The sequence below is a fragment of the Montipora foliosa genome, chromosome 1 (genome assembly GCF_036669935.1).
Source record: "Montipora foliosa isolate CH-2021 chromosome 1, ASM3666993v2, whole genome shotgun sequence".
NCBI classification, from domain to species: Eukaryota; Metazoa; Cnidaria; class Anthozoa; order Scleractinia; family Acroporidae; genus Montipora; species Montipora foliosa.
Window position 1 is genome coordinate 33,853,496 of NC_090869.1, and position 20,724 is coordinate 33,874,219.

At 38.5% G+C, this 20,724-nt stretch overlaps 2 protein-coding genes across 2 annotated transcripts in view; both read right to left on the reverse strand.

Annotated features, from left to right (window-relative positions):
• The window catches only part of LOC137977229 (uncharacterized), a 2,872-nt gene extending 562 nt beyond the window's left edge, over positions 1-2,310 (reverse strand). The window contains exon 1 of the mRNA XM_068824487.1: positions 1-2,310. This exon is cut by the window's left edge and continues 562 nt beyond it. Coding sequence (XP_068680588.1) covers positions 685-2,226 — 1,542 coding nt within the window. The 5' untranslated portion in view covers positions 2,227-2,310 and the 3' untranslated portion in view covers positions 1-684.
• Positions 2,311-14,408: 12,098 nt separating this feature from the next.
• Positions 14,409-16,179, reverse strand: LOC137997227 (uncharacterized). The gene has a single exon (XM_068843103.1). It carries the CDS (start codon positions 16,091-16,093, stop codon positions 14,552-14,554), a length of 1,542 nt encoding a protein of 513 aa, XP_068699204.1. The 5' UTR covers positions 16,094-16,179; the 3' UTR covers positions 14,409-14,551.
• Positions 16,180-20,724: the final 4,545 nt, after the last annotated feature.

Below are 20,724 nucleotides of genomic sequence, written 5' to 3' on the forward strand. Positions count from 1 at the left end.
TCGAAATGCAATCCGCTTAAATCTTATCCTGTTTTCTCAATCCACAAATATTTTAGGCAGTCTTGCATTTTTTGCATTTTGTCCTACAGTTGTAAGAGCTTATTGCGATCAGTTTTATTGTATTTTATGGCGGAGCGTCAATGTGTCATCATCAAATTACAAAGCAAATAGCGTGACATAGCCCCTTTCAACGTCGATGAAGATTATCTCTAAATCACAAAGCCGATTGATTTTACACAAAAAGGAAACGCAACCATTCGTACTTCCCTCTGATAGGGGAAATACCCTGCCTATGGTGGACCATAGAAGTCGCCACGGAACACGTTTTTTCTCTGGACGTTTTATCGCGGAACTTGAGGGTAATTGAAAAAGGATTTCCCTCCACGCCCTCACCACTAAAACGGAAAACAAAAAAAATCATTGATTCTTCTCCTAAATATGATGCACGCTATTTTCTGAGACAAAACCAAAAGAAATTTTGTAGCCACAAGGTGTTACAATTATTGGTAGAAACGTTTTCGAATGAACTCAAAAAATAGGATTATATTTCTTTGAACCTTGCCTCAGTCACGGTACTCATAATCAATAAATTATTAAGTGAATAAATACCAAGAATATATTACGTCTACCACTTTTATTTTTTCTAACTGTGAAGATAGAGATCTCAGTTTCATCGTTGTTGAGTCATGTATGATTACTACACATTTGGTTCAGTATGTCTAGAGACAAGTTAAAGAATTCTTCTGCTTGTGTCTTTGTAGTTACATGTGGGAAATATTCAACAGCCCAGTAAAGTTGACCATCTACGGTCATCAAATTGTTCCCGAATATATGACCAGTTCTTGCAGCTTGGACACCAAAGTATGTTCCAGCAAATTTATACGGGCTATTTTCAGGCTGATTTGTTTGTTGAGACCCGTAATTATTAATGTTAAAAATGTGGCTTCTACGACCCTGGTTGTCTTCGTAATTTGACATTTTGCAGTATGTCGGAATATCTATACAATGATAGAGCTTCAGCAGATTTCGATGCTTTCCGGATTTGATCTGCGCGTGGACCTCGCGAGTGCACGTTCGCGCAAGCTCCCAGAAGCCTTTCTGATCTTTGATTACAGGAACAGCGGTTGACAATGTACTCCCAGTGACATAAGCACCGAATTCATTACTGTTCAGTTTTGGTTCACATTCTTTTCTCATGCTGATAGAATACGTCGATTCAACGGCCACTGGACCTTTTAAGCTCGCTTTTTCTCGCTGCATAATTCTAGCAATTGCCGAATTCGTAGACGCAGTTATTGCACCATGTACAGTACACTTGTTGGACTTGCAACTCTTGATTAAACATTCAGTGTCTTCTTTCGTGAGAGCTCGAGTCAAAAGACAAGTCTTTTTTGTTACCGATGGCTCTGTGCTGGCCACAGGAGGGTAAACCGTAAGAAACAAATTCTTTGGTTTGAAAAACAATGCTTTGACTTTTTGGAGCATGAAGAAACTTGAAAACATCAGTCTTTCTAAGACATTAGGCCTTGCTAGTTCGGGAATTAATTCTTCTAACTGAGGTCTTAATGGAAGGCTTTCCACCTCAAACTTTTCACCATTGTGGAGAGAAATCAATAATTTCTGTAGGTATTTTTGAAGTTCAAAGATGGATAGCGCGTCACAGATGACGTGTTGGAATGTAAAAAGTAAAGCGTTCCGAAATGTTCCATGGCTGTAGGTTTCTTTAAGCAATCTCACACGCCACAAAGGACCCTTTTCAATGTTAAATAAATAACTGTTTAGTTCTTCATCAAAGGCTTCTGTCCAGTTATCAGCTGTTGTCTTGTTTAAGAGCTGAAAGTCTACCGTTTCTGGGTTTTCCATTTCCTCAAAATAGGCTTGGTTGTTGTCGTGGAAGTTTTTAACTCTCATTCGTAACAAGGGATATCGTTTTGTGAGAAGACCAAGCGCTTTTTCAAGAAGTTCATGACTGAGTTCTTGCTCAGAGTCTAACAGCAAAACTGAAGTTACAGTTCCCCAGTTATTTGTTTTTTCTCTTTGCAACAACACTTGTTCCAGCTTTCCAAGGTGCCGTGACAATCTGTTGTTATTGGATCGTTGAACGGTGAAATCAGCTTTTGTGTCTTTTCTCTTGGAGAACTTTAAAATAAACAGCAAAATAGAAGCTGTAAAGAGTAACAAGAAAATGGCAAATCCCAACGAGATATCAACTATGATGGACGACATACTGTCAGGTTTGACCTAAGAATCTCTTATCGTCTGTGCACGATAGCTTTAAACTTGATTTGAGAAAACTCAGAAATTTATAGCCAAATTGTTTGTGACCTTCAGTTATTGTTTTATTGATGATTGGATAAAGAGATCACGACAAGAGCATTGGTTTTACGTCCCGCAGTGATACACACAAAAGTCACCGGAAAATATTGAAGACGTCATTACGATGAACAAGTGAAGTCATTGAACTATTTTAGGTAAATGTGTCACAAACAAAATGCTTTGAACATTTAAACCTGACGAAAGTCACCACTAACACTCGCAAATGCTTGTCTGCGATATGCGAAACATTCGATTCCGCCGGTCAGTGATATAAAGTTTCAATATTGAGTGGATAAGTTTTAATATAATTATTATAACTATTATTTTTGTTGTTTATGTTGATTTTGGTGTAACAATATCCTGCTTTTGGATGATCGTGTGAAGTGCATATTTAAAGACGATCCAAGTTTCAGGAATAAGGTGGGAATTCGCTTAGTCTGAGCGGTTCCGGTTCCGACGATGGGCATCCGCGTGATCTTTGCATGCCTCTTATTCACGCTTTAACAATAATCTTGAATGGTGTGTATCTGATGACAGTACTAACTAACTACTGGCGAGCTGTTTTAAACTCTCCATAAAGATATCTCTACCAAAAGGAAGGAGGGAAGCCAGCACCAAAAATTTATTCTACTTGTACTATGATAAAAGAAGAACTTTTTTTATTTTTCCTTGTTTGAAACAAATTAGGACAAAATTAAATCTCTGTCTAATGGTCTAATTTAAAGTATATTATTGGAATTTTTGCCTTGTATTGTTTGCAGATTAATTCAATTATTTAAAATTGATATTCATTATGACCTCCAAAAGCGTAGCAAAAGACGTCAGAAATTTATGTATCTATTTGTGTTGTTAACTATCTGAACTGAAAAACCGCTTCACAAGCCCTTATACGCAAAAAACAAATGATGTTGTTACACAATTTTGAAATTCCAAAGAGACGGATACAGAGTACTGCGAAAATCCGACCACAAAAATATGGCAACAGTAAAAAGATTCGTGCATAGAAGATAAAGATAAAGATAACTTTTCTAAACAGCGTCCCTAACGATATGTTTCTTAATTAACGTTAGGAGAGGCGTCAACTGGAAGTGAAGGCTCAAGTATTACATTCCTGGGAGGAAATGTGCGCTGAATCTCTAAGCCTCAGTATATTAGTATATTGTTATTTTCTTTGCTTTTCTATATTCGCTTCATACCATGACGTGAGATTAAGTGCTTAATTTCAGTGTTTTTATGCTGTTCTTAAACCTTTAAATTGACGTTTCATACTTGCGCTTAACAAATCGAAGGAGTTCTGACGCCTTCAGATGCACCACTGCTAGCAGTCACTTGAACTCATTTCCGGTAATGAAACGAAGCCACGAACAAACATTTTCTTACCGAAAGAAATGACAAAAGGACAAATTGTTAATTAGGAGCAACATAAGCAATGTGTAATGTTTGATAAAATCAATGAATTTTGTTCCAGTCTGTTTCATTGATTATAAACAAAACTTTAAAACTGATAATTTCTGTCAAATTAGTATAGTTTATATATATGATTACCACGCCCACTTCAAGTTTGTTTTAAGGGTTTCGGTAAGACAATTATCGCTCGTCACGAATCAATTCCAAATCTCTGAAAGGACTGAGAAATTAGTGAAAGAGTTTTTAAAGCGTTAATTAAAGAAAGAACGCTAACTTTAGACCAGGAGAGCTCATGTTTCGAGATTATACTAAAAAAACTCTTTTTAACTTTAGAGTGACAGCTGACCTGTAATATGGGCACGAAATTGTTATTTTGTGATAAAGAAATAAGTGGCCGCGTATTCTGCAATTTCTTATCTCTCCTCTCTAAAGGATATCAGTCTTATTTTCTTTTCTATTTCTCTGCCGATGTAAGAGACCTTGGAACCTATCAATCATAATGAAACGCACCCGGAGAGGAGTTTAAGAGTGTTTCCTGTTTTAAGACATCAACCGAGCCTCTCACTGTGGGTGTAATGCAATCTCTTTCCAAAATAGAGCGAGCGAGTGGTTTGTGCAAATGATTCTAAATTTGTGGCACTTAACAATTAGTCTGATCAAGTCATCAACTCGAGAGACGCAAATATGTAAGGCTAAGCCGAATAAGAACGTGAAGAAAAATTGAGCTTCCACGGGTCTTCCATTTTTATTGACGCTGAAATGCAATGCTGTCTTGAACACGATCTTCGAAATGATGCATTTTGAAATGACATAAAAAAACTCGTAGAACTGTAACTATCTTTCATTGGCCAATAAAGACTTGTCTGGAGGATTTTAATCAGTACTTGCTTGAGAGGACGGATTTTTTTTTGTTTAATGTGACAGCCGTTCAGTTCCAGGTGTAATTTTTCAATCTGTTGCCACGCTGAAAAGAACAATAGAACAAATACTGGATTGTGACAAAACCTACCAATCATTTTCTGAGATCTGATTGGAATGAAGAGAATAAGTGTTTATGTCAGAAAAGAAAGAGAGAAGGCAGTGTTTAAATTAACCGACTCACGCCTCAAAAAGATAAACAATCAAAAGGTGTGTGTCACAATGAGCTGCTGTAAGATCTCTTGATCTCACTGATGTAACAGTTGCTTCATTTTACCTGAAATAGGCACAATTTAATTTCTTGGGTCAAAATTTTTAAAAAATTCGACGCCTCTGCAATTTTATCACGTAGGCGAAACCGTTTGGCGAAGCCAATATCTTTCTAACGATGTAACAAATCTTTGTAACTTCTGCGTATTTTCGCAGTATCTGTTTATTTACGGGATGACTAACAACAACAGAATGAACTCATTTACGCATAATGGTCTTCGAAGCGGTTTAACACATAAATACAAAAATAAACAATCGGAAGTGTTATGACGTCTTCAAATGATCTTCACTCGATCTCATTTCATTTATTTCCGCTAATGAAACTTCCTTTTAAAACAACGAGTTCTTAATTCGACTGATAGACAAGGTGTTAAATTAATGAGGTTCAAATGATAAATGAACTAATTTCGTTTCAATGTGATAAAAATAAACGACCCAATTCCAAAATCGGCGCTCCTTCCATTTAAGGTATGAAAATAGTTGCTATCTAATAATCAATTCAATTTCTCTGCCAGTCAAGACAATGCCAAACTTCACAGGGCTGTGTCGCGAAATTTAGCTAAATTCAGTGACTGTGAACTGGCAACCAAATCAAGCAAAACGTAAAAATAACTACTTAAAACAATGAAAGAAGGTTTGAATGAATCAGTAAATACAAAAAGAGATATGGATGGTCAAAGGTGAAGAAGATTAAAATTGATTGCGATTGGGCTTTTTGAAAATTGTTCATGTCAGCCAAACAGTTTTCAAAGTTTATCTCTGATGTCTCTAACCTTAATTATGTATGCCCGACAGACATCTTTGTTGCGAGGCTTTGAGTTGTTGTGTTGTTTACAAGTAGTTTCTGGATTAATCAAGTGTTAAGTTGCATAGCGAGTGGGGGCGAATTATTCCCACAACTACACGAAAATCAACTGCACTGTCGTTAGCACTCCCCTCTCGACGAGCGTCACTACCTAAAGTCAAGCACATGCCAGTCCATTATGTTCATCAAGGGAAAAAATGAGCAAACAACCGACAAACATAACAGCCAAACGTACTACCGGAAAGGAAATCTCGTGCTTGCTGGGGAACGTCCCAGACTAAAAGCGGTAGAAAATTGAGCACGCCTTGGTAAGCCAAAAATACTACGCTTAGACGGAATAATCCGAAAACATGGCTGTGTAACTTAAAGGGGGTAGGTCACGCAATTTTAGGCAATTTCAGCACTGATCGAATGGTCATAGAATTAACTAAAATATCTAAATAACTGTTCAAAACTATAGACGAACTCTAACAAAACACAGGAAAGCCATGAAGGGACACGGATGGACAAAACTGGAGAGGATTGAAATGGATTGAATTTGGGTAAATTTGTAAAACGTCGGCCCACCTTTTTTCAAATTTATATCAGTCTATATCAAAATGTCATTTACACGGCTGGAAAATCACTCTCAGTTGTTATGTGGCCGTGATTTTGCAAATGAAAGACTCTTGCTCTGCCAATTTGACGTTTCGAGCTCATAATTAACAAAATGAAACAAAATTACCTAAAATAGCGTGACCTAACCCCTTTAATTAAAAATCATTCGAATTCTGAGAACAAAACCATAAACTACAAAATTCCACGCACACTTTGTTTTCAATTTATATTAAGGAGGATTGATCAATGGCTTGTTGTTTTGAGAAGAAAAAACAGCAAAAGTAACCTTGTGGCGAATGTCAAAAAAATGGCAAATGCCAATGTCGTGTCAATTAGAATGGACAACACGCTCTTCTTTACGGATTCGCGTCTGAGCCCTGCGAAGGGCCTGATCAAAGGCAATTCAACCAAGACACTGTACGGAAGCAATTTCGCTTGGCGTCCTACGGCGAGGGACAATTAAGTTACAGAGAAAAGTTAAGACGTCATTATGTGCAAAGACTTAAGTCATTGAGCTATTTTTAGTTACTGTGCCACAACCAAACTGGATTACCATCCTTTGAAAAGTGTTGACTCAGCAGCTTTTAAAGGCGTCTTTCTTAGCATTAATGCAAATGTAAGGAATCAGTTCTAAGCTGAAAGCGAAGCATGTGTGGAATTACACTCAGAATTCAGTTTATTATTAACACAGCCCTGCTTTCGTATTATTCCATCTAAGCACGTCTTTAAAAGGCGTGCTCAATTTTCCATTGCCGCTTTTGTTCTAGACGTTCCCCAGCTGACACGAGATTTCCTTTCCGGTTCAGCGTTTGGTTGTTACGGTTATCGCTTTCCCCCTCAATATTCTGTTTAATGAACACGATGATTTGACCTGTGCTTGACTGTGAGTGATCTCTAATTTCGGCGAGCGAGTAAGGAGGGAGAGAAATACACGCGCGTTCCCGAATCGAAAGACGCGCAGGTCGAGAGGAGAGCTCCAAAAGTTTCCTCTTCTCCAATTTCTTAAACCGCTTCAAAAACCATTATGCGTAAATGCTCACTCTGTTGTTGTAAGCATCCCGTAAATAAACAGATACTGCGAAAATAGGTAAGAAGTTACGGAGCTAGATATTTTTCACCGTCATAAAGATAGTGGCTTCACCAAACAGTTCCACCTGCGTAATAAATTTGCAGAGGCGTCGAGTTCTTAAAGATATTTTTTCACCAAACTAAACTGGGAATTAAATTGTGCCTGTTATAGCAAAATGAAGTAAAATTGTCTTATTACTGGGATCAAGTGGTCTTACAGCAGCTCGCTGTGGCCCAAACACACCTTTTGATTGTTTAAGCACACTCGTAGTCTTTTTCAGGCGTGAATTGAATTGTGTAGACTCCTCAAAACTCCGGAAAACGGCGGAAACACTGACACGTGGGGTGGTGTCATTTTCAATTTGGTTTAAACCAAGTCCTTGGTACCTGCCAATCCCTGCCATCTAACCGGCAATGTGGTAGCTCATGTTGATTAAAAAGACGAAATAAAACGGGTCAGTGAAACGCTGCGCATGAAGCGACCTCCCGCGGTTCGAAGTCTTCAGTAATATATTGGACTTTCCGGCAAAGATTTGTGTCCCGTCATGGATAATTTCTCAACTGATGAACAAAATGCGAAGAGTGGTTTTCTATTCTTTCTTTTCCAAAAAAAACCCCACTTATTTTTTTCATTCCAATACCATAACATAATCGAATCTCACAAAATGATTGGTAGATGTTGTTACACAGTGGCATCGGGCGTTTGTTCTATTGTTATTTTCAGGGTGGCGAGAGATGAAAAGTCAACCCGGAACCAAACGACTGTGACGTAAGGAAAAAAACGTTATCAGTCCACCCATTCACAAACACGTCATGATTAAAACCCTCCTGCCAGATGAGTATTCGCCGGAAAACGAAGGGTGACTGTACAGCCCTACGAGATCGTCATTATGTCATTTCAAATTGACTTAGTACGATGATTTTGTTCAAAACAGCATTTCATTGCAGAATTTCTTTTAAAAATGGAAGATCCATGGAAGCTATTGAACTCAATCTCATTTTATTCTTCAGGCTCTTATTCGGCTTAGCCTTATTATTGACTTATTTCAAGGTGATAATTTGATGTTGTGTAAGAAAATACAAAGGAACTCCTTCAAACAAACGCCGGAAGCGAATCTTTAAGTGCCTCAAATTAATTAATAAGGGCCCCCATATAGTCGGGAAACCGAATACGCGAAAACAACTGCGTGAAAAGCGAGCGTCAAATAAAATTGTTAGCCCTTCGAGACGACAGAAAACGTTTCCACTATTCGGCTAAACTATAGAACACATGGCCTCTTATTTCCTTATCTCTGAATTACCATAGTTGCAATATTGTTTTAGTATTTATCAATAAAGGGCAAAATTACTGAGCGCTGATTGGCTGAGACAGAGGGCATTTTTTTCTTAATCGAGGGCATTTTTGGTAATCAAGAGAGGGCTTGATTACTTGATCTTGATTGGTTAATTTTGCGCTTTATCGATAAACAAGTAATCGCATGAGTCCTCGTACTATTAAGGATTAATAAACCATATCCGTATTCTCAGTATTGGACTGGAACTAGCTTGCAATGAAGCTTAATGCGGGGAAATCCTTTCAAATGCAAATACTTTTTAATATATTACCCCGCATTAGCCTCCATTGCAAGCTAGTTTCAGTCCAATACTGGGAATACGAATATGGTCTATTGCACTTGTGTTTTGGAAAATTTCCAAATTGCCCTCAAGCACTTGTGCAATTAATCCTTAATAGTACTCGGCCTCACGTGATTACCTATACAAACTAAGCGTTGAAGGCGCGCCCTTATTGGCTACTCAAACTCCGAATACCCTTCGGCTTTGCTATTCATCTTCGAGCAACTCGCGCGGTATTTCCGCCAGAAAACATTGTCATCGTTGCTGGGATAAATGAGTTAAAATAACCTTTTTGTGTTATATTATCTCCCTATTTAGAATATATATACTAAACAATTATTCACCTCAGTGTCGGTGGCTAATGGAGGATATTTACCTTGCCGTTTCCGTAAATATCCACCCCTAGCCAGCTCCACTTCGGCGAATAGTTGTTAAATATGCTTCGTTCTTTCAAAGCTTCCCATTACTTTGCTTGTGCCCTGAATTCTGAAGTTTCTCCATTACTTGTAATCCCCATATTCTTTCCGACAAATCTGAGCACTGAGCACCATATTCTAACAGTACAGCCAAAGAACTACTGAGGCTCTGTCAGGGCAAATTGCGACAAGCGACATGGCCTAAACAGAAGCGACGGTACTTAAAGTGCTGGTCTGACTTCGTCCTTGTCTCATGTAAATTCCCCCTCTGGAAAGCTCCAATAGGTGTTGTTAGAAAGAGAAAAACCAAAACAAATGGTGAACTTGGTCTTCTCAAAAACAATAGAGAGCTTAAGCACGAGACGTTTTTGTCAACACGGACGCCAAGTAGCCGAGGTGAAACTGGGTCGAGACCGGCGTCTGTGACTTGACTTGTTTGCGTTAAGCATGTCGCGTCAGTGATTTTACGGTATCGCTAGTTAATTGTACAGCAGTTTTGATTCTTTGTCTTCTTTCTTAATACTGAATCATGACTTGTTTAAGAAAGACAAGAGATATGCTTTGTCAGAGCTACAATCAAAGATTGATTTCAGAGGATGAACTTATTATGTCAAATTATGTTCGAGAAGCCGCTGTGGGGATGGGTAAGTACATGAAATGACTGTACCTCATCGGGTGGAACATAATTTGACCTCGGACCAAAGCTCCATGTCCTGTGCGGTTATCAGCAGCTGTTAAATTCATCACCTATCGTGGAATCGAAGCTCATTTCCAGCCGCAGTGCGTGGGGATTTTTGACGACGAAACATTCACGGAGGTTCGCAAATGATGTGGCTTTAGCTTTGCGTGAAAAAATCTTGGCTGGGATGGATTCGAGTCTGAGCTGACAACGGTCGAAATCTTAGTGTGCAGCCTTGACTTCGTCTCAGAACATTGAAAACACGGACTGCCCGAAACTGTAAAATAAACTACAAAAGGCACAAGAATACACCAGAGGTGAGTATGCATTTTTATTCATTTTATTGAATGAACGTTAAATTGAGCATTTTTTAGGCTTCATAATCGACGGTATTTTATTTCCCATACAAAGTCTTATAACGCGTTTAAATTCTCAACGGCTGTCTGTCAGGTCGGTAGTGACGCGAGCTTGGGCTGCCTATGAATAAGTGAACTTTCTGCTGCTGCCTCCTCAACATCCGACAGCGTAAACATCAGCAAATGGGTCAGTCGCGCGAGAAGCTGTTAGGGCTTTGTGGATGGATGCCAGGCGATCTTGTCCAGCATGACAAGGTTGGCCCTCCTTTAGGCAATGAGTCTGATCATCTTCAGATCCGTCAGGGGCCACAATAAGCACAAAACTTCTGAAAGAACGGATAATTAACTCTCTGGCTGGAGTTTCCCAGGCTTTAAGAACCCACTTGACGATTTCAAGACGAGGTGGACCACGCATGTTTCCTGCACCTGTAAATGAATGAGCTCCGTCAGCCATCCACGCATCGTACTTCTCAGGTCCAAGAAGGCTGGAGAACGGACTTGTTGTGCCAGGAACATTCAAAGCGCGGACACCAAGCGGGGCTATAGCCACGAAGTTTGAGCGGGAGATTTTGCGGCTGAAAGAACTTTGTGCCCGCATGGACATTTCAGATGAAACTTTGAGAAAAATTCCAACGTTGTCATAAAATTCTCAGACAATGAAACTAGAGATTGTAAGCCATCAAAGAAATACTGTAATAATCAATACCCGTATTACTCTTGTGCACTTTCTTTTTTCGGGGGGGGGGGGGGGGGGGGTGGGCGCTTATTCCAGGTTAGGCGTTTAATCAAATAAATACGGTATACGCTTCTTACGACCATCCGAAAGCAGGATATAGTTACAATAAAGTCCATCTAAACCAAAAAAATAATAGGAACAAAATGATATATGAAATTAATCATATATACTCTTTCTTTTTTATAAGAATATTGTTTTTCGGGCCCAGGCTGAATATTCCTATTTTTCTGCCGATTTTAGGCTGAAAATATTCTTGTAATATTCTTAATTATACATTTCCGTTTAAGGATGTATTGGGGTATCAACTACAAGTGTTTGGTGTCCAGATCTGTATCGCGTTACATTGTGCGCATGCTCCATCGCTGTTCGTTGCAGTCAGTTAGGTCAAGATGTCACGTCAGACGTCACTTGGTCGTTTTGGCGGTGCCTACCAATTCAAATTAAGGTATTTTTGTGCAGTTTACTGAATATGTGGGAAAAGCAGATCTTAACAAGTGTTATTGAAATCCAAAAAGAAAATTAGGGGTAACCACGTATTTTTCGAAGATAATTAATCAACAATATTTGTAAAAAGCTTTAAAATACAAAACAATGTACGGAGTTCTTTTCCAAATTGAAGCTTAATTATCTCTAAAAAATACATGGTTACACCCAATTCTTTTGTTGGATACCAAGATCGCTTGCTAAGTTCTGCTTTCACCGCATAGTTTTGAACCGCGCAAAAAATATATCCGGTATTAATAAGCATGCGCAGAACGAATGCACAATAACAATAGTAGACACCGTCCTTAAGAAGCAGTTCTCACAGAAATGTATTGTATTTACAGATTTTCAACGCACGAATTTATATTTTTTTTCACAATTTTAACCTTAGGTTTATTCTTAAAATATTCTTAAAATTTCGCAAAATTCACCGGGGCGAACTCAGATCAGCATGAAGTTGTGCCAGGATGAAATCTTTGCACCACTTAACATGAAACCGGGACGAAATGCTTGGTGCCTGGGTTCGGGAAGAATGATGGGCCCTTTCTGAGATTTGTTGTCATTTACTTGAGAACGGTACAAAATTTACCGGTACAGGAATTTCTCGTCTCGGTCCAGCAAGCGAGACGAAGTCGAATCGCTCTGAAGTTCATTAGGGAACTTATACAACGACGACGGCGACGGCACCGAGAACGTCATCTCAAAATATAAATTCGCGCCATTGTAATCACTTCGTAAACATGTCAACCCTTCTTATATGACAAGGGTGTGGTAGTTCTTCAAAAATGGCATTGGTCGGAACTGCGCTTAATTTAGGGGAGAAAATGAAACTTTAGCGTCAAGTGCTGACGTTCTCCTTAAAACCTAAAATTTGACTATTTCACGTTGTTGTTTTGCTGACGACGGCAAAGAAATGGACAAAAGTGAAAAACGCACTTGCAGGGCGTGCAAAGCTATTGTTTTTGCCCACTGGATATGCACATTTGTGACGTTCTCGTTGCCGTCGCCGTTATCGTTGCTTAAGTTCCCTATTGTCAGGTCGGTCTCATGTAAACGCATAAGCCTGAAAATGTGTGGAGGCCGATACCGGAACTCATTCAAGTCTGAGTTCGTCCCTGTCTGATATAAATACCCCCCTGGAAAGCTGGAAAGGGTGAGTTAGAAAGAGAAAAAAACAAATAACTGGGGAACTGTAACTTCAGTTCTGCTGTTACACACCGAGTAAGAACTGAATCAGGAACTTGTTGAAAAAGCGCTTGGTCTTCTAAGAAACGATGTCCGTTGTACTCCAGTTGTCCACTTGTGGTGCGGAGGTCCAAGCGCGGATCAAATCGGGAGCATCGAAATCTGCTGAAGCTTTATCAATGATTGTATAGGTATTCCGACATACTGCGAGATCAGTGTCAAATTGCGAAGGCAGTTTTTTATGATATTTGGTATTTCGATTTATGATTGCATATGGGATAGTTTGTGATCGCAAAGATTTCCTCACCTCTGCAGGACTAATTGAGGACTCGACTGCAGCATCTTTATCAAAAGAATCAATGACAAATACAGGGATCCGTTAACGTTTTTGGGAACTGACTGACCACATTTTGCATGTGCAGTGCAAAATTGTGCCAACTAGGATGTTTGCATCGCTCATATCAACTGCTATGTGCCGACAATGTGGCCAGACCTCAGACAAAACGTTCACTGTGACTGATTCTCTCATAAAACGTCACCGACTCTCTTGATGGCAATCAGGATTCTCCCGAGCTATAGCCCTACAGGAGATTTGTCGTTGGCTGTACCTACTAACGGATCGCTTTCTGAAAAGAACGAAAAAAAAAATTCACCTTTTCAACGCTCTTTTTTTTTTCTTATGCTAAAACGCGTTTTCTCAATGCAGGTTTTCTTCTCTCCTTTCATGGCCCTTTTTGGCGTTTCATCAGCTGTGACGTGCATCTGAAAGCCGATGCATAAAAGTTAAAGTTTGTTTTTGCTACGTCTGATTGCAACTTCAGTATTCTCGTCGTAGCATTTCCAGGCCGATATCACGGTGCTTGTTTAGAATATCGAGTCTATTCGGCGTCTGGTAAACTAATAATTGGATCACAAGCGAAAAGATTCTGACGGCTAAGAAACGATATTTATCTAAGCGCCGCGTCGGTCATAAAGCGTGGAAAAACCTCGGACAACATTTTCGTTTGTTCAATATTATCGAAATGCAATCCGCTTAAATCTTATCCTGTTTTCTCAATCCACAAATATTTTAGGCAGTCTTGCATTTTTTGCATTTTGTCCTACAGTTGTAAGAGCTTATTGCGATCAGTTTTATTGTATTTTATGGCGGAGCGTCAATGTGTCATCATCAAATTACAAAGCAAATAGCGTGACATAGCCCCTTTCAACGTCGATGAAGATTATCTCTAAATCACAAAGCCGATTGATTTTACACAAAAAGGAAACGCAACCATTCGTACTTCCCTCTGATAGGGGAAATACCCTGCCTATGGTGGACCATAGAAGTCGCCACGGAACACGTTTTTTCTCTGGACGTTTTATCGCGGAACTTGAGGGTAATTGAAAAAGGATTTCCCTCCACGCCCTCACCACTAAAACGGAAAACAAAAAAAATCATTGATTCTTCTCCTAAATATGATGCACGCTATTTTCTGAGACAAAACCAAAAGAAATTTTGTAGCCACAAGGTGTTACAATTATTGGTAGAAACTTTTTCGAATGAACTCAAAAAATAGGATTATATTTCTTTGAACCTTGCCTCAGTCACGGTACTCATAATCAATAAATTATTAAGTGAATAAATACCAAGAATATATTACGTCTACCACTTTTATTTTTTCTAACTGTGAAGATAGAGATCTCAGTTTCATCGTTGTTGAGTCATGTATGATTACTACACATTTGGTTCAGTATGTCTAGAGACAAGTTAAAGAATTCTTCTGCTTGTGTCTTTGTAGTTACATGTGGGAAATATTCAACAGCCCAGTAAAGTTGACCATCTACGGTCATCAAATTGTTCCCGAATATATGACCAGTTCTTGCAGCTTGGACACCAAAGTATGTTCCAGCAAATTTATACGGGCTATTTTCAGGCTGATTTGTTTGTTGAGACCCGTAATTATTAATGTTAAAAATGTGGCTTCTACGACCCTGGTTGTCTTCGTAATTTGACATTTTGCAGTATGTCGGAATATCTATACAATGATAGAGCTTCAGCAGATTTCGATGCTTTCCGGATTTGATCTGCGCGTGGACCTCGCGAGTGCACGTTCGCGCAAGCTCCCAGAAGCCTTTCTGATCTTTGATTACAGGAACAGCGGTTGACAATGTACTCCCAGTGACATAAGCACCGAATTCATTACTGTTCAGTTTTGGTTCACATTCTTTTCTCATGCTGATAGAATACGTCGATTCAACGGCCACTGGACCTTTTAAGCTCGCTTTTTCTCGCTGCATAATTCTAGCAATTGCCGAATTCGTAGACGCAGTTATTGCACCATGTACAGTACACTTGTTGGACTTGCAACTCTTGATTAAACATTCAGTGTCTTCTTTCGTGAGAGCTCGAGTCAAAAGACAAGTCTTTTTTGTTACCGATGGCTCTGTGCTGGCCACAGGAGGGTAAACCGTAAGAAACAAATTCTTTGGTTTGAAAAACAATGCTTTGACTTTTTGGAGCATGAAGAAACTTGAAAACATCAGTCTTTCTAAGACATTAGGCCTTGCTAGTTCGGGAATTAATTCTTCTAACTGAGGTCTTAATGGAAGGCTTTCCACCTCAAACTTTTCACCATTGTGGAGAGAAATCAATAATTTCTGTAGGTATTTTTGAAGTTCAAAGATGGATAGCGCGTCACAGATGACGTGTTGGAATGTAAAAAGTAAAGCGTTCCGAAATGTTCCATGGCTGTAGGTTTCTTTAAGCAATCTCACACGCCACAAAGGACCCTTTTCAATGTTAAATAAATAACTGTTTAGTTCTTCATCAAAGGCTTCTGTCCAGTTATCAGCTGTTGTCTTGTTTAAGAGCTGAAAGTCTACCGTTTCTGGGTTTTCCATTTCCTCAAAATAGGCTTGGTTGTTGTCGTGGAAGTTTTTAACTCTCATTCGTAACAAGGGATATCGTTTTGTGAGAAGACCAAGCGCTTTTTCAAGAAGTTCATGACTGAGTTCTTGCTCAGAGTCTAACAGCAAAACTGAAGTTACAGTTCCCCAGTTATTTGTTTTTTCTCTTTGCAACAACACTTGTTCCAGCTTTCCAAGGTGCCGTGACAATCTGTTGTTATTGGATCGTTGAACGGTGAAATCAGCTTTTGTGTCTTTTCTCTTGGAGAACTTTAAAATAAACAGCAAAATAGAAGCTGTAAAGAGTAACAAGAAAATGGCAAATCCCAACGAGATATCAACTATGATGGACGACATACTGTCAGGTTTGACCTAAGAATCTCTTATCGTCTGTGCACGATAGCTTTAAACTTGATTTGAGAAAACTCAGAAATTTATAGCCAAATTGTTTGTGACCTTCAGTTATTGTTTTATTGATGATTGGATAAAGAGATCACGACAAGAGCATTGGTTTTACGTCCCGCAGTGATACGCACAAAAGTCACCGGAAAATATTGAAGACGTCATTACGATGAACAAGTGAAGTCATTGAACTATTTTAGGTAAATGTGTCACAAACAAAATGCTTTGAACATTTAAACCTGACGAAAGTCACCACTAACACTCGCAAATGCTTGTCTGCGATATGCGAAACATTCGATTCCGCCGGTCAGTGATATAAAGTTTCAATATTGAGTGGATAAGTTTTAATATAATTATTATAACTATTATTTTTGTTGTTTATGTTGATTTTGGTGTAACAATATCCTGCTTTTGGATGATCGTGTGAAGTGCATATTTAAAGACGATCCAAGTTTCAGGAATAAGGTGGGAATTCGCTTAGTCTGAGCGGTTCCGGTTCCGACGATGGGCATCCGCGTGATCTTTGCATGCCTCTTATTCACGCTTTAACAATAATCTTGAATGGTGTGTATCTGATGACAGTACTAACTAACTACTGGCGAGCTGTTTTAAACTCTCCATAAAGATATCTCTACCAAAAGGAAGGAGGGAAGCCAGCACCAAAAATTTATTCTACTTGTACTATGATAAAAGAAGAACTTTTTTTATTTTTCCTTGTTTGAAACAAATTAGGACAAAATTAAATCTCTGTCTAATGGTCTAATTTAAAGTATATTATTGGAATTTTTGCCTTGTATTGTTTGCAGATTAATTCAATTATTTAAAATTGATATTCATTATGACCTCCAAAAGCGTAGCAAAAGACGTCAGAAATTTATGTATCTATTTGTGTTGTTAACTATCTGAACTGAAAAACCGCTTCACAAGCCCTTATACGCAAAAAACAAATGATGTTGTTACACAATTTTGAAATTCCAAAGAGACGGATACAGAGTACTGCGAAAATCCGACCACAAAAATATGGCAACAGTAAAAAGATTCGTGCATAGAAGATAAAGATAAAGATAACTTTTCTAAACAGCGTCCCTAACGATATGTTTCTTAATTAACGTTAGGAGAGGCGTCAACTGGAAGTGAAGGCTCAAGTATTACATTCCTGGGAGGAAATGTGCGCTGAATCTCTAAGCCTCAGTATATTAGTATATTGTTATTTTCTTTGCTTTTCTATATTCGCTTCATACCATGACGTGAGATTAAGTGCTTAATTTCAGTGTTTTTATGCTGTTCTTAAACCTTTAAATTGACGTTTCATACTTGCGCTTAACAAATCGAAGGAGTTCTGACGCCTTCAGATGCACCACTGCTAGCAGTCACTTGAACTCATTTCCGGTAATGAAACGAAGCCACGAACAAACATTTTCTTACCGAAAGAAATGACAAAAGGACAAATTGTTAATTAGGAGCAACATAAGCAATGTGTAATGTTTGATAAAATCAATGAATTTTGTTCCAGTCTGTTTCATTGATTATAAACAAAACTTTAAAACTGATAATTTCTGTCAAATTAGTATAGTTTATATATATGATTACCACGCCCACTTCAAGTTTGTTTTAAGGGTTTCGGTAAGACAATTATCGCTCGTCACGAATCAATTCCAAATCTCTGAAAGGACTGAGAAATTAGTGAAAGAGTTTTTAAAGCGTTAATTAAAGAAAGAACGCTAACTTTAGACCAGGAGAGCTCATGTTTCGAGATTATACTAAAAAAACTCTTTTTAACTTTAGAGTGACAGCTGACCTGTAATATGGGCACGAAATTGTTATTTTGTGATAAAGAAATAAGTGGCCGCGTATTCTGCAATTTCTTATCTCTCCTCTCTAAAGGATATCAGTCTTATTTTCTTTTCTATTTCTCTGCCGATGTAAGAGACCTTGGAACCTATCAATCATAATGAAACGCACCCGGAGAGGAGTTTAAGAGTGTTTCCTGTTTTAAGACATCAACCGAGCCTCTCACTGTGGGTGTAATGCAATCTCTTTCCAAAATAGAGCGAGCGAGTGGTTTGTGCAAATGATTCTAAATTTGTGGCACTTAACAATTAGTCTGATCAAGTCATCAACTCGAGAGACGCAAATATGTAAGGCTAAGCCGAATAAGAACGTGAAGAAAAATTGAGCTTCCACGGGTCTTCCATTTTTATTGACGCTGAAATGCAATGCTGTCTTGAACACGATCTTCGAAATGATGCATTTTGAAATGACATAAAAAAACTCGTAGAACTGTAACTATCTTTCATTGGCCAATAAAGACTTGTCTGGAGGATTTTAATCAGTACTTGCTTGAGAGGACGGATTTTTTTTTGTTTAATGTGACAGCCGTTCAGTTCCAGGTGTAATTTTTCAATCTGTTGCCACGCTGAAAAGAACAATAGAACAAATACTGGATTGTGACAAAACCTACCAATCATTTTCTGAGATCTGATTGGAATGAAGAGAATAAGTGTTTATGTCAGAAAAGAAAGAGAGAAGGCAGTGTTTAAATTAACCGACTCACGCCTCAAAAAGATAAACAATCAAAAGGTGTGTGTCACAATGAGCTGCTGTAAGATCTCTTGATCTCACTGATGTAACAGTTGCTTCATTTTACCTGAAATAGGCACAATTTAATTTCTTGGGTCAAAATTTTTAAAAAATTCGACGCCTCTGCAATTTTATCACGTAGGCGAAACCGTTTGGCGAAGCCAATATCTTTCTAACGATGTAACAAATCTTTGTAACTTCTGCGTATTTTCGCAGTATCTGTTTATTTACGGGATGACTAACAACAACAGAATGAACTCATTTACGCATAATGGTCTTCGAAGCGGTTTAACACATAAATACAAAAATAAACAATCGGAAGTGTTATGACGTCTTCAAATGATCTTCACTCGATCTCATTTCATTTATTTCCGCTAATGAAACTTCCTTTTAAAACAACGAGTTCTTAATTCGACTGATAGACAAGGTGTTAAATTAATGAGGTTCAAATGATAAATGAACTAATTTCGTTTCAATGTGATAAAAATAAACGACCCAATTCCAAAATCGGCGCTCCTTCCATTTAAGGTATGAAAATAGTTGCTATCTAATAATCAATTCAATTTCTCTGCCAGTCAAGACAATGCCAAACTTCACAGGGCTGTGTCGCGAAATTTAGCTAAATTCAGTGACTGTGAACTGGCAACCAAATCAAGCAAAACGTAAAAATAACTACTTAAAACAATGAAAGAAGGTTTGAATGAATCAGTAAATACAAAAAGAGATATGGATGGTCAAAGGTGAAGAAGATTAAAATTGATTGCGATTGGGCTTTTTGAAAATTGTTCATGTCAGCCAAACAGTTTTCAAAGTTTATCTCTGATGTCTCTAACCTTAATTATGTATGCCCGACAGACATCTTTGTTGCGAGGCTTTGAGTTGTTGTGTTGTTTACAAGTAGTTTCTGGATTAATCAAGTGTTAAGTTGCATAGCGAGTGGGGGCGAATTATTCCCACAACTACACGAAAATCAACTGCACTGTCGTTAGCACTCCCCTCTCGACGAGCGTCACTACCTAAAGTCAAGCACATGCCAGTCCATTATGTTCATCAAGGGAAAAAATGAGCAAACAACCGACAAACATAACAGCCAAACGTACTACCGGAAAGGAAATCTCGTGCTTGCTGGGGAACGTCCCAGACTAAAAGCGGTAGAAAATTGAGCACGCCTTGGTAAGCCAAAAATACTACGCTTAGACGGAATAATCCGAAAACATGGCTGTGTAACTTAAAGGGGGTAGGTCACGCAATTTTAGGCAATTTCAGCACTGATCGAATGGTCATAGAATTAACTAAAATATCTAAATAACTGTTCAAAACTATAGACGAACTCTAACAAAACACAGGAAAGCCATGAAGGGACACGGATGGACAAAACTGGAGAGGATTGAAATGGATTGAATTTGGGTAAATTTGTAAAACGTCGGCCCACCTTTTTTCAAATTTATATCAGTCTATATCAAAATGTCATTTACACGGCTGGAAAATCACTCTCAGTTGTTATGTGGCCGTGATTTTGCAAATGAAAGACTCTTGCTCTGCCAATTTGACGTTTCGAGCTCATAATTAACAAAATGAAACAAAATTACCTAAAATAGCGTGACCTAACCCCTTTAATTAAAAATCATTCGAATTCTGAGAACAAAACCATAAACTACAAAATTCCACGCACACTTTGTTTTCAATTTATATTAAGGAGGATTGATCAATGGCTTGTTGTTTTGAGAAGAAAAAACAGCAAAAGTAACCTTGTGGCGAATGTCAAAAAAATGGCAAATGCCAATGTCGTGTCAATTAGAATGGACAACACGCTCTTCTTTACGGATTCGCGTCTGAGCCCTGCGAAGGGCCTGATCAAAGGCAATTCAACCAAGACACTGTACGGAAGCAATTTCGCTTGGCGTCCTACGGCGAGGGACAATTAAGTTACAGAGAAAAGTTAAGACGTCATTATGTGCAAAGACTTAAGTCATTGAGCTATTTTTAGTTACTGTGCCACAACCAAA